The sequence below is a fragment of the Chlorocebus sabaeus genome, chromosome 17 (genome assembly GCF_047675955.1).
Source record: "Chlorocebus sabaeus isolate Y175 chromosome 17, mChlSab1.0.hap1, whole genome shotgun sequence".
Taxonomy (NCBI): Eukaryota; Metazoa; Chordata; class Mammalia; order Primates; family Cercopithecidae; genus Chlorocebus; species Chlorocebus sabaeus.
This window is the reverse complement of record NC_132920.1, coordinates 31,362,071-31,375,421: the sequence shown is the minus strand read 5'-3', so window position 1 is coordinate 31,375,421 and position 13,351 is coordinate 31,362,071. Positions and strand designations below refer to the sequence as shown.

The following is a 13,351-nucleotide window of genomic DNA, read 5'->3' as shown; positions in this document are numbered from 1 at the left end:
TACAGGGAAACGGAGGGGAGAAAGCTGGAGTATTGATCCTCCACTCCTTGGATGTCAGCTCCCTGTCCTGTGTGTGGGTGGAACGTGCTCCAGCTGCCCTATAGCAAGTCCCAGGTGTTTGCAGTAAGAAGCTACTGGCATGCATGGGAACAGTGAATGGCAAACACTTAAAGCAATTCCATGTTTAAGTATATAACCTCTTCATATATATTTTTTTTTGGCAGAGTTTCACTCTTGTTACCCAGACAGAGTGCAATGGCGCGACCTCAGCTCACTGCAACCTCCGACTTCCCGGGTTCAAGCAATTCTCCTGCCTCAGGCTCGCAAGTAGCTGGGGATACAGGCGCGCACCACGACACCCAGCGAATTTTGTGGTTTTGGTGGAGACAAGTTTTACCATGTTGGTCAGGCTGGTCTCGAACTCCTGACCTCAAGTGATACGCCCGCCTCGGTCTCCCAAAGTGCTGGGATTACAGGCGTGAGCCACCGCACCTGGCAGATCTTTATTCTTTTTATGTAATAAAAAGTATAAAGCCACACATAGTTTATTTGAAATATTTTATGATTTAAAAAAATACAGAAGCAGGAATACCAATTCTAAATTCAAGTGAGGGATCGTGGTAGTTTGAACCACAAGGTTGCATGTAGTAAGACACTGTGATTTAAGATATATTTTAAGGTTGGAAGTAGCAGGATATTCTGATGGAGTTTGACTTTGGTTTTGGGCCCACTGAGTTTAAGATGCCTTTGAGAAACGAAGGAAGAAGAGAGAGAATGAAAGAAAAACTGGCCAGGCACAGTGGCTCACACCTGTAACACATTGGCTCAGCATTCTGGGAGGCAGAGACAGACAGATCCCTTGAGACCACCTTGGGCAACATGGTGAAGCCCCATCTCTCCAAAAAATACAAAAGTTAGCTGGACACTGTGGCGCCCACCTGTAGTCCCATCTGCTCAGGCGCTGAGGTGGATGAACTGAGCCCGCGCGGTCACGGCTGCAGGGAGTTGTGATTGTGTCACTGCACTCCAGCCTGGGTGACAGAAGAGACCCTGTCTCGAAAAAGAAGCTGAAAGCAATGGAAGCATGACTTCAGAATTCTAGAAAGAAAGTGATTTTCAATGGATAAATCTATATTCAGCCAAATAATCAAGGGTGAAGGTAAAATAATACATTTTTAGGCAAGCAAAGACTCAGGGGTTACCTCCATGGATCCTTTCTTGGGAAGCTATTGGAGAAAATACTCCAGCAAAATGAAGGAGGAGACAAACCAGAGAATGACACGGATCCAGCAAATAGGATCCAACACAGGAAATATTCCAGCTAAGGAGCTGGCTTAAAAAAAAAAAAACACACACAGTAAAAATATTAATAGGTTAGCTGGGTAGAATGGCTCATGTCTGCAGTTCCAGCTATTCAGGAGGCTAAAAGCAAGAGGTTGGCTTGAGTCCAACATTTCCAGACCAGCCTGGCCACCATAGTGAGGTCCCTTCTCTTAAAAATAATAATAGGTTATTGCCAGATTTGGGGTATTTGGAAAGAAGTTCATTGAAGATAAAGCAAAAGTGAAAAAAACAAGGGGGAAGGGTGGTTAGGCAATCATTAATTCTAGGGCAGAAGGAAGTACAGGATAGGAAGTAAGAGCATATTACGCTGTTTTTCTCAACAATGAGCAATATGTACATAGTCGTAATGATGTGGTGACTGCTTAGCCCCTAACTCCGGTAACTAGTTTGGGACAATACGGGAGGAAAAGTAAAGATAGTGATGGTGTAAGAGCTAAATCCTCATCTGTCATTCAAGAAATCACTATAAAATGTATAAAATAATCAAGAAATGACTAAGTAGTTATGTGAGGAGAAAAACAGAAGACATTGCTAAAAGAGTTAAAAGTCATTGCTCTGAAAGATTAGGAGGGACAGGGCAGGGGACGGTTAGGATGCATTATAAACAGAAGAGGCTTTAAAAAATCACAGGTATTAATATATGCACCCACTTGAAAAACTGAAAACATAATAACTTGGAAAAACCCATGAAGGCAGCTACCAGAAGGAAAAGCTGAGAGAATGAAAAGTGCTTGTCTCTGGAAAGAACAAATGGCAGGACTGTTGCTTTCATTGTAAGACTTTTAGAGCCATTTGATTTTACTTAACCATTTTCATCTATTTCTTTAATAAAACAACTCTATCATAATAAAAAGTTACATTCATTCATAGAAAACAAACAAACAAAAACCCTTCGTGCCCAGCCCATCTCATTCTGGGAGTGTGTGAGGGATGAGGGCAGAGGGAAGGGCTGGGGAAGCAGGAGGTAAGGAAAAGAGCAGGGGAAAGGACTCCAAAGCAGTGGAGGAGCCTAGCAGGGGGTTCTGTGCATTCGGTGTTTCTCTACTGGGCAGTGTGGTAGTTACACGACTATAAATAATTACCAAAATTCACCAAAAAGCACAACTAAAACTGGTGAATTTTATTACATGTAAATGCCCTAAAAGCAAAAAAAAAAAAAAAAAAAAAAAAAAAAAAAAAAAAGGGGGGCGGGGGAGGCATAAATAAAGACATTTTTAGATCATCAAAACCATAAAATTCATTTCCTAGGGATCCTGTACTATATTTAATTTTAAAGAAAGTTCCTCAGGGTGAAGGGAAATGATACTAGATGGTGACCCAGATACACAGAAAGGAACAATGAACAACAGGAATGATGCATATACACGTGTCACATTCACACTTATTTTCTTAATTTCCTGAAGACATGTGGCTGCTTGTCTAAAACAAAAAGTATTACACTGTATCACTGAGTTTATAATATAGATTGACGTAATATATAAAACAGTAATAGCATAATGGTAGGTTAAATGAAACTACACTGTTACAAGTATCCTTTATTTTGCCGGATGTAGTTTAATAGAACTTGAACTTCACTGTGAGAAGTCAAGAAATTGGGTTTCCATTCTTACAACAATAACAAACTAGTGTAAAGAAATATAGCTAAAAGCCACTAGGAGAATTAAAACTATAAACTAAAAACTGTTTATTTGACACATAAGAAAGTAGCAAAGGAGGAACAGAAACAAAAAGATAGGAGACAAATTGAAAACATTTAGCAAAATTGTAGACCAAAATCCAACCATTGTTAAGTGAAGAAATGACAGGACTTTGCTCACATTAGCAGGACCGCTGAGCACTGTGGGGAGAACAGACATGGGCAGGAGGTGAGGGACAGTGTTAGTGCCACCATTCAGGAGTGACAGGGTAGCGGGGACTTAGGGGAAGGGGGGGGTGTGAGGGATGAGAGGGGCAGGGAGAAGAGCTGGAGAAGCAGGAGGTGAGGAAAAGGAGAGAGGAAAGAATTCTAAAGCAGTGGAAGAGCCTAGCAGGGGGTTCTTCGCATTCGGTATTCAATACATTTTGTTGGACTTCCTAAAAACTAATTGGCTCCTTATGATTAAAAAAAAAAAAAAAACAGTTACAAAAATGCCAAGTGTCCAGATAAAATATGCACGCTGCTTAGATGTGCAGAGTTCAGGAAAACAGGCAGTGCTTGAGCGTCCCTGAAGAGCATTGGGACTGCATGGAGCACTCGCAACTTTGAGGCGATGACTACAGGCTCCTGGTTGCAATAGACAGTAACAAACCCTGCTTCTTTGTATTCAGGAGATGTTCTGGACTCACACAGGGAAACTCTGACTAGGGAATGAACGTAATTTTAAATGCAACAACCCAGAGTCACAGATCCATAGTCTGGGAAAGTAAAACTTAGGAGCTTTGTAATGCTGTTTTGACACAGGTCTTTTACAAATTGGAATTCTAATCATTCAGGGATTACCAATATTGTGCTACCTACTCTATTAATAAACAAAAAGAAACTGGTCTCTATGAGAATCTCTATGTGGTGCCTTCAGACAACACTTCACCAGGTTTAGAGAGAAAACCTCTGTCTCTATACCTCCATTCCCAGGGCGAGCTCACTCCGGCATGAAGTTCCCCGTGGTGAGTTTCCCTGTACAAAGGTCCAAGGGGAGAAGTATGGAGTGGGAGGCAGGGAGTCCAGTTCAGGGACGGGGATTCCAGGACGAGTAGGGAAGGGGAAGGGACTGGGTGCAACCTGGGTGGTCTCTCCCTGGTTTCCACAGACAGATCCTTGTCCAGGACTCAGGCAGACAGTGTGACAAAGAGGCTTGGTGTAGGAGAGGGATCAGGACGAAGTCCCAGGTCCCGGGCGTGGCTCTCAGGGTCTCGGGCCTTGTCCGCCTTGGGGAGGCACAGAGTTGGGGATTCCCCACTCCCCTAGTTTCACTTTTTCTCCCAACTTGTGTCTGGTCCTTCCTCCAGGATACTCGTGACGCGCCCCCAGTTCCCACTCTCATTGGGTGTCGGATGTCTAGAGAAGCCAATCAGCGTCGCCGCGTTCCCGTTCTAAAGTCCCCACCCGCCCATCCGGGCTCAGAGTCTCCTCAGACGCCGAGATGCGGGTCATGGCGCCCCGAACCCTGCTCCTGCTGCTCTCGGGGGCCCTGGCCCTGACCGAGACCTGGGCCGGTGAGTGCAGGGTCGGGAGGGAAATGGCCTCTGCGGGGAGGAGCGAGGGGACCGCTGGCGGGGGCGCAGGACCCGGGGAGCCGCGCGGGGAGGAGGGTCGGGCGGGTCTCAGCCTCTCCTCGCCCCCAGGCTCGCACTCCTTGAGGTATTTCCACACCGCCGTGTCCCGGCCCGGCCGCTGGGAGCCCCACTTCATCTCCGTGGGCTACGTGGACGACACGCAGTTCGTGCGGTTCGACAGCGACGCCGAGAGTCCGAGAGAGGAGCCGCGGGCGCCGTGGGTGGAGCAGGAGGGGCCGGAGTATTGGGACCGGAACACACGGATCGCCAAGGGCCACGCACAGACTGACCGAAGGAACCTGCGGACCCTGCTCCGCTACTACAACCAGAGCGAGTGGGGTGAGTGACCCCGGCCCGGGGCGCAAGTCACGACCCCTCCCCATCCCCCACGTACGACCCGGGTCTCCCCGAGTCTCCGGGTCCGAGATCCGCCCCGAGGCCGCGGGACCCGCCCAGACCCTCCACCCGGGAGAGCCCCAGGCGCCTTTACCCGGTTTCATTTTCAGTTGAGGCGAAAATCCCCGCGGGTTGGGCGGGGAGGGGCGGGGATCGGTGGGCGGGGCTGACCGCGGGGGCGGGGCCAGGGTCTCACACAGTCCAGAGGATGTACGGCTGCGACCTGGGGCCGGACGGGCGCCTCCTCCGCGGGTATTACCAGTTCGCCTACGACGGCAGGGATTACATCGCCCTGAACGAGGACCTGCGCTCCTGGACCACCGCGGACATGGCGGCTCAGAGCACCCAGCGCAAGTGGGAGGCGGCCGGTACGGCGGAGCAGCTGAGAGCCTACCTGGAGGGGACGTGCGTGGAGTGGCTCCGCAGACACCTGGAGAACGGGAAGGAGACGCTGCAGCGCGCGGGTACCAGGGGCAGTGGGGAGCCTTCCCCATCACCTCTAGATCGCCCGGGATGGCCTCCCATGAGGAGGGGAGGAAAATGGGATCAGCGCTAGAATGTCGCCCTCCCTTGAATGGAGAATGGCATGAGTTTTCCTGATTTCCTCTGAGGGCCCCCTCTGCTCTCTAGGACAATTAAGGGATGACGTCTCTGAGGAAATGGAGGAGAAGACAGTCCCTAGAATACTGATCAGGGGTCTCCTTTGAACCCTGCAGCAGCCTTGGGCACCGTGAATTTTTCTGTCAGGACTTGTTCTCTGCCTCTCACTAAATACCTTTGAAGGCCTGATTCCAGCTTTTCTGAGTCCCTCGGCCGCCACTCAGGTCAGGACCAGAAGTCGATGTTCCTCCCTTAGAGTCTAGAACTCTCCAAGGAATAGGAGATTATCCCAGATGCCTGTATCCAGGCTGGTGTCTGGTTTCTGTGCTCCCTTCCTCACCCCAGGTGTCCTGTTCATTCTCAGGGTGGTCACATGAATGCTGCTGGAGTGTCCCATGAGAGATGCAAAGCGCCTGAATTTTCTGACTCTTCCCATCAGATCCCCCAAAGACACACGTGACCCACCACCCCGTCTCTGACCATGAGGCCACCCTGAGGTGCTGGGCCCTGGGCTTCTACCCTGCGGAGATCACATTGACCTGGCAGCGGGATGGGGAGGAGAAAACTCAGGACACCGAGCTTGTGGAGACCAGGCCAGGAGGAGATGGAACCTTCCAGAAGTGGGGAGCTGTGGTGGTACCTTCTGGAGAAGAGCAGAGATACACGTGCCATGTGCAGCACGAGGGATTGCCAGAGCCCCTCACCCTGAGATGGGGTAAGGAGGGGGATGAGGGGTCATGTCTCTTCTCAGGGAAAGCAGGAGCCCTTCTGGAGCCCTTCAGCAGGGTCAGGGCCCCTCATCTTCCTCTCCTTTCCCAGAGCCATCTTCCCAGTCCACCATCCCCATTGTGGGCATTATTGCCCCGGCTGTCCTGGCACTTGTGTTAATCGGAGCTGTTGTGGTCACTGCTGTGATGTGGAGGTGGAAGAGCTCAGGTAGGGAAGGGGTGAGACGTGGGGTCTGGTTTTTCTTGTCCCTCTGGGAGTTTCAAGCACCAGGTAGAAGTGTTCACTGCCTCATTACTGGGAAGCAGCATCCACACAGGGGCTAACCCAGCCTGGGACCCTGTGTGCCAGCACTTACTCTGTTGTGTAGCACATGTGATAATGAAGGACGGATGTATCACCTTGATGATTATGGTATTGCGGTCCTTATTCCAGCATTCATGAGTCAGGGTAAGGTCCCTGCTAAGGACAGACCTTGGGAGGGCAGTTGGTCCAGGACACACATCTGCTTTCCTCCTGTTTCCTGATCCTGCCCTGGGTCTGCAGTCATAGTTCTGGAAATTTCTCTTGGGTCCAAGACTAGGAGGTTCCGCTAAGATCTTATGGCCCTACTTCCTCCCAGTCCCCTCACAGGATATTTTCTTCCCACAGGTGGAAAAGGAGGGAGCTACTCTCCGGCTGCGTGTAAGTGGTGGGGTTGGGAGTGTGGAGAAGCTCACCCACCCCATAATTCCTCCTGTCCCATGTCTCCTGCGGGCTCTGACCAGCTCCTGTTTTTGTTCTACTCCAGCCAGCGACAGTGCCCAGGGCTCTGATGTGTCTCTCATGGCTTCAAAAGGTGAGATTCTTGGGGTCTAGAGTAGGGGGCGCGGGGACAGAGGGGAAAGGCCTGCGTAATGGAGATTCTTTGATTGTGACGTTTCAAGTGTGTGGTGGCTGTTCAGAGTGTCATCACTTACCATGACTGACTTGAATTTGTTCATGACTGTTGTTTTCTGTAGCCTGAGACAACTGTCTTGTGTGGGACTGAGATGCAGGATTTCTTCACGCCTCTCCTTTTGTGACTTCAGGAGACTCTGGCATCTCTTTCTGCAAAGGCATCTGAATGTGTCTGCGTCCCTGTTAGCATAATGTGAGGAGGTGGAGGGACAGCCCACCCCCGTGTCCACCGTGACCCCTGTTCCCATGCTGACCAGTGTTTCCTCCCCAGTCATCTTTCCTGTTCCAGAGAGGTGGGGCTGGATGTCTCCATCTCAGTCTCAACTTTATGTGCACTGAGCTGCAACTTCTTGCTTCCCTTCAGAAAATAAGAATCTGCCCGGGCGCGGTGGCTCACGCCTGTAATCCCAGCACTTTGGGAGGCCGAGGCGGGCGGATCACGAGGTCAGGAGATCGAGACCATCCTGGCTAACACGGTGAAACCCTGTCTCTAATAAAAATACAAAAAATTAGCCACGCATGGTGGTGCGCCCCTGTAGTCCCAGCTACTTGGAGGCTGAGGCAGGAGAATGGCGTGAACCCGGGAGGCGGAGCTTGTAGTGAGCCAAGATGGCGCCACTGCACTCCAGCCTGGGCAGCAAAGCGAGACTTTGTCTCAAAAAACAAAAAAAAACAGAAAATAAGAATCTGAATATAAATTTGTTTTCTCAAATATTTGCTATGAGAGGTTTATGGATTAATTAAATAGGTCAATTCCTAGAATTTGAGAGAGCAAATAAAGACCTGAGAACCTTCCAGAATCTGCATGTTCACTGTGTTGCGTCTATTGCAGGTGGGGGTGGAGAAAGCTGTGAGGAGCCGAGTGTGGACTGGGCCTGTGCCTAGTTGCTGTTCAGTTCTTCATGGGCTTTATGTGGTCAGTCTTTAGCTGGGTCACCTTCACTGCCCCATCGTACTTGTCCCATCAGTGGAAACTTGTCCAGTGGGAGCTGTGACCACAGAGGCTCAGACATCGCCCAGGGCAGCCCCCGCACACGGGGGTCTCTGTGTATTCTGAGACAAATGTTCAGAGCCATTCATCTCTTGCCCTGCTTCTAGAGCTTCTGTTCTGCTCTGCTCTCCTGCCCTCTCTCCCTGCCCTGGTTCTAGTGATCTTGGTGCTGAATCCAATCCCAACTCATGAATCTATAAAGCAGAGTCTAATTTAGACTTAACATTTGTCTGTGAAATTGGACCCACCATCAAGGACTGTTCATTCCTGAAGGAGAACCTGGCTGTGAGTTGCAATGTGCTGGGGTGTGGGGTGCGGGGGGCGTTGCTGTGGAAAGAGGGATGGGGGAGGGAGGACACACCAGCAGCACTGCTGAGAAAAACATAGGCGGCCTCTATCTCAGTGTGAGGGGACCTTGTGCTGAAGCTGCCACAAAACAGCATTTGGCCTGAGGCTATGTTAATAAAGATACTGCCTTTAGAATAGGGAGGTGCTCTACAGTGATCATTCATTCAACTGACCTTTGTCATTGGCCAGACATAGGACAGAATGGTTCTGCATCTGGGGAACACCACTGAATTAAAATCAGAAAAATCTCTGCTTTTGTAGCACATGTTCCAGTGGAAAGAGGCAGATGATAGATACACTATAACTATTATCAGAGTAAGGAAGGAAAGTACTAGAAGGTGGTAAGTGCTGTGAGGCAGGTGATCCAGGATGTGGGCAGTGGGTACAGGGAGGGTGGCTATTGTGCTGGGTGGCCAGTGTGTGCCTTCTTGCAAAGGTGACTTGAGGAAGGATTTGAGGGACATGAGGATGTCTGGGGAAGTTCTTTCCAGGCAGAGGATCCTCCAGTCCAAATGCACTATGGCAGGAAGGTGTCCATGTTCCCAGAAGAACAAGGAGGCCAGGAGGGCTGGACAGAGAGAAACTGAGGTGATGTCAGAGGTGCGGCCAGAGCAGGTGGGCTTCAGGGGAATGGGGTCGGATCTGACCTTTGCTCTGAGTGGGATGAAGAGTCAGAGGACAGTTTTGAGCAGAAGAGGGCCATGATGTAACTTCTCTTTTAAAAGGATCTCTGACTGCTGAGCTGAGAACAGAATTGAGAGCTGAGGGACGAGGGAGGCAGAAGGGAAAACAGTAGGAAGCGAGTACAGTATTCCAGGCTGGAGATGTTGGTGACCTCGACTAGGGCATGAGAAGGGGAAAGAGTGGGACATGAGGGGATTCTGGATGCATTTGAAGATGAACTCACAGCATTTGCCAGTGGATTGTATCTGTGGTGTGAGAAAGATGAATCAAGGACACCCATAGTTGTAAAATAAGTGAGTAGAAGGAAGGGTGGAGCTGGTGTCAGTGGAGATGGGGAGACTCTGGCAGGAGCATACTGAGGAGGGGGCATCACAGGCACTCAGTGGAGATGTCTGCTAGGAATGCAGGTTGGGGAGATGGGGTGGAATTTGGACAGACAACTCCAGAGTTTAGAGGAAAGGAGAAATAGACTGGGCAGGAGAAATAGATTTAGGAGGTCACACCATATAAACGATACTTAAAACCTCAAGCATGGATGAGGGCACCAAGGGAGTGATTGACTGTGGAAAAGAATGAGGGCAAGGATTGAACCCTGGACCTCCAATTGTAAGGGATGTGATCAGACCACACCCAGAGCAGACTGCACTGTTCTGACCCCATGTCTACAGGACACTTAGACAACAAACTCCCATGTGCACAGGGATCACTCGGATGTGGTGCTGAGATCCAGGAAGTCTGGAGTGGAGCAAGAGATTCTGTATTTATGACAAGACTGGAGTTCGTGTTGCTGGTCTCCAGATGACACTTGGAGTATCAAGAACATGAGGATCCCACATGTCTGAGCATCAGCCTCACCTTTAGGGCTTGTTATATAAACGATTCCTTGGTCTTGTGTGTAATACTCTGAGACAGAGGTTCTGGGGAGTGGCCTGAGTATTTTCTAAGCTCCCGCCAGCAATCCTGTTGCTCAGCCAGATCAGGAACCACTGAGATCAGAGATCAGAGAGTGGCCAGGGTGGGTGAATGGGGTGGGTTTTCAAACCCTGTTTAAAAGAGGATTTTCCTCACAGAAAGAAAAGGGAGGCTGTGTATCATCAGTTATGAGATGTGACATTCCCTGTTGTTCTCTCCACCATGGGGTAGACACTAGGTAGACAATTCAGGATGTGGCTCTCACACAAGGAACACCTCTGAATGGGGCTCTCTGAAACCGCCCAAAGACTCATTTCTCACTCAATTCTTGGAGCAAACTATGGAAAACAAATTTCTGTAATGTACACATAAAGTCGTATATCTGGTATTGGGGGCTAGTTTTATTGTGGGGAAGGCCACAGAAGCAGGCTGGAAACTACACATCCAGGAACAGAATCCACAGCCCACCCTGGATCAGGTCCCTGCTAGGAACAACTGCCCCTGCTGCTGAGCACAGACACCACTGCTCACACCTCTGACACCCTGGTGCTGGACACTGGACCCTGAGGCCAGGAGAGATGTCACTGCTGCACCTGGAAACTGGACATCACTACTGTCACTCAGTAATCTTTACTAAAATGTTTTCTGCACAGTCCCAGCCTCTCTGTCACCTCATTCTGGCTCAGAGGCTGGCTGTGATATAGGAGTTAAGAAGAAATTATTTAGACAGGTAGTGAGGGTACGGAAGGCTTTTAACGAAAAGCAGGCTCCAAATTGTTTTCTTTTCTAACAAGGAGCAGCCTGTAATATCAAGCTTCAGACACAGAGAAGTAAGCTGGAAGCTTGCACGGGTGAATGCTGGCAGCTGTGCCAATAGGAACAGGACACCTGCGACTGGGCATGTACACAATGGCAACTCCATCTTCCCTTCTCTTTGCCAGGCACGTTTACAGTAAGCAGACAGCATGGGGCCGGCCAAGTGGAAAGCCCATTTGCATAATAGGATGAGGGTGGGGTGAACAGCCTTCCATTTGCATTATGTAAATATCACACCTGGTCCAACCAACCTGTGGGCCCTACATAAATCAGACACCGTCTCCTCAAGCCTGCCTGTAAAATCCGATTCACTCCCATTCCAGGTCAGAATTCCCTTTTGGGTGCCCCTCTCTCTCACAAGAAGAGAGTTGTTCCCCTTTGTCTTTCTTTTGCCTATTAAACCCTTTGCTCCTAAACTCAATCCTCGTGTGTCAGTGTCCTTAATCTTCTTGGCTTGAGATGACAAACCCTTAGTATTTACCTGAGACAATGAACCTCTTCAGCAGGTAGTCATCGGACTGGTGGAGCTTAAGACTCATGTCCATGATCAACTGCAGGGGTGACTGGAATGTTGTCCTCATTCTGTCTGTCTCCTCTCAATATTTTACATGCTGTAAACCAAAAATAAATATCAAAACCACTCCCTCCCAATCATTTTAATGGACACCCTCAGCAGTGTGCTCAAAAGTTAACCTGAAAGACTGACTCAAGCCATCATGGAAAGCAGGTGTTGAACATGCCTCATTATGCCCTCTTCCCTTTTGGAATTCAGGAAAAGCTGACCAGGATTTACCATCAACAGAGACCTTAAATCTGATCGGAAACATTTACAATCTACTCTCTCTGAAGCCTGGCACCTGGAGGCTTGATCTGCATGAGAAAATTTTGGACTCCACCACCTCTTATCACAACCCAGACATTCCTTTCTATTGATAATAACTCAACCAATTACCAATCAGAAAAATTAAAAATCTACTTATAACCCAGAAGCACTACCCCGCAACCCTTGCTTGCTTCAAATTGTTCCAATGTTTTGGACCGAACCAATGTATAGCTTAAATGTATTTGATTGATGTCACATATCTTCCTAAAATGTATAAAACCAACATGTGCCACAACCACCTTGAGCACATGTTCTCAGGGTCTCCTGAGGACTGTGTCATGGGTTGTGGTCACTCATTTTTGGCTCAGAATAAGTCTCTTCAAATATGTTACCGAGTTTGACTCTTTTCACTGACAGTGTGGAATTCTGGTGCAGTAAGAGGGTTCAAGTGCTGGAGTGTAAGCGGTGGGGAAAAGTGACAAATTTTAATTATTGGAGCAGTGATCCAGGATGAGAACTTTATCTGCTACCTGGTAGGCACACAGAGTGTCTGAATGAACCGGTGACGAATAAATAACATATTTCCACCCATTCCCTTAAGGATAGATTATTACATCTAGTTTTTGTCTATCCCAGTTTATAGTCTAGATTATTGGAGTGGCATTCTGTGATAGTGAAATGATTATTCAAACAGCTTCCCTTGGCTTTGTCTCTTACTAGGATTAAAACACCCAGGTTTGTAAGATCTCTGAGAATCTGGGTCCACACCGATGTTTTATATTAATATCTATATTTTCTTGTGTGTGGAAATATTTCTGGGGAGAAAAGTTCTAACATTTATTAGTTTTTATGTGACAGCCTCAAAGGCCTAAAAAATCCTAACTTCTAGGTTAGAGGTAGGGCCACTCCACGTCTGGACAATGAACAGCTGGTAGTAACCTGTGTTTAGTAGATTAGGGACATGAAATAAATACTTACATTTTGTCTATCTTTTCCTCTGGGACCAAAAAGATAGAGGTGTACTTGCTTACTCTTACTCTAAGTTTCTCTCTGTGGAATGGTGATGGGGTTTTCCTCCAACCAAATAACTTTCTGATTCTCTAACAGTAGCTGGGAGTTCTACAATTCGACTCAATTCTGACACTAACTACCTGGAGTTCACCAGGTAGACACTAACTACCAGGGCTCCCCAGGTTTAAGGGCTGAGTCCCACAAGGCTGTCCTCACTTCAGATGCAAGTCCCAAGTATCGGGTCCCAGGTCACCTGCACTTCTGTCTATCACGGCTGCAGAGTCAGGGGTCTCTCACCTCCCAAGGACTGATAATTCTTAAACTAACTCAAAGGACTCAGGAAGTTGCTTTAGCCATGTAAAGCCAAAAGAGAAAAAAAAAAAAAAGCCAAAAAACATCTGAGACAGGTCTCAGTCAGTTTAGAAGTTTATTTTGCCGAGCTGAAGACGCACCTTGGAAACAGACACAAATCATTGTAGCATCTGTGGCCCATGCTTTTTCCTAACAGG

The 13,351-nt window shown here is 48.5% G+C and overlaps 1 protein-coding gene across 3 annotated transcripts; it reads left to right on the top strand.

The window, feature by feature from the left end:
- The first annotated feature begins 4,407 nt into the window (after positions 1 to 4,407).
- On the top strand, positions 4,408 to 8,057 carry LOC119618080 (class I histocompatibility antigen, Gogo-B*0101 alpha chain-like). Of its 3 annotated transcripts, XM_073005837.1 has the most exons (8): positions 4,408 to 4,536; positions 4,666 to 4,935; positions 5,181 to 5,456; positions 6,032 to 6,307; positions 6,412 to 6,528; positions 6,970 to 7,002; positions 7,109 to 7,156; positions 7,320 to 8,057. In XM_073005837.1, the coding sequence occupies exons 1-8, from the start codon at positions 4,464 to 4,466 to the stop codon at positions 7,322 to 7,324; spliced, it is 1,098 nt and encodes a 365-aa protein (XP_072861938.1). In that variant the 5' UTR covers positions 4,408 to 4,463; the 3' UTR covers positions 7,325 to 8,057. The 3 variants fall into 3 exon arrangements, with proteins under 3 accessions (XP_072861938.1, XP_072861937.1, XP_072861936.1); XM_073005836.1 differs by having other exon boundaries at positions 6,970 to 7,156; XM_073005835.1 differs by having other exon boundaries at positions 4,436 to 4,935.
- Positions 8,058 to 13,351: the final 5,294 nt, after the last annotated feature.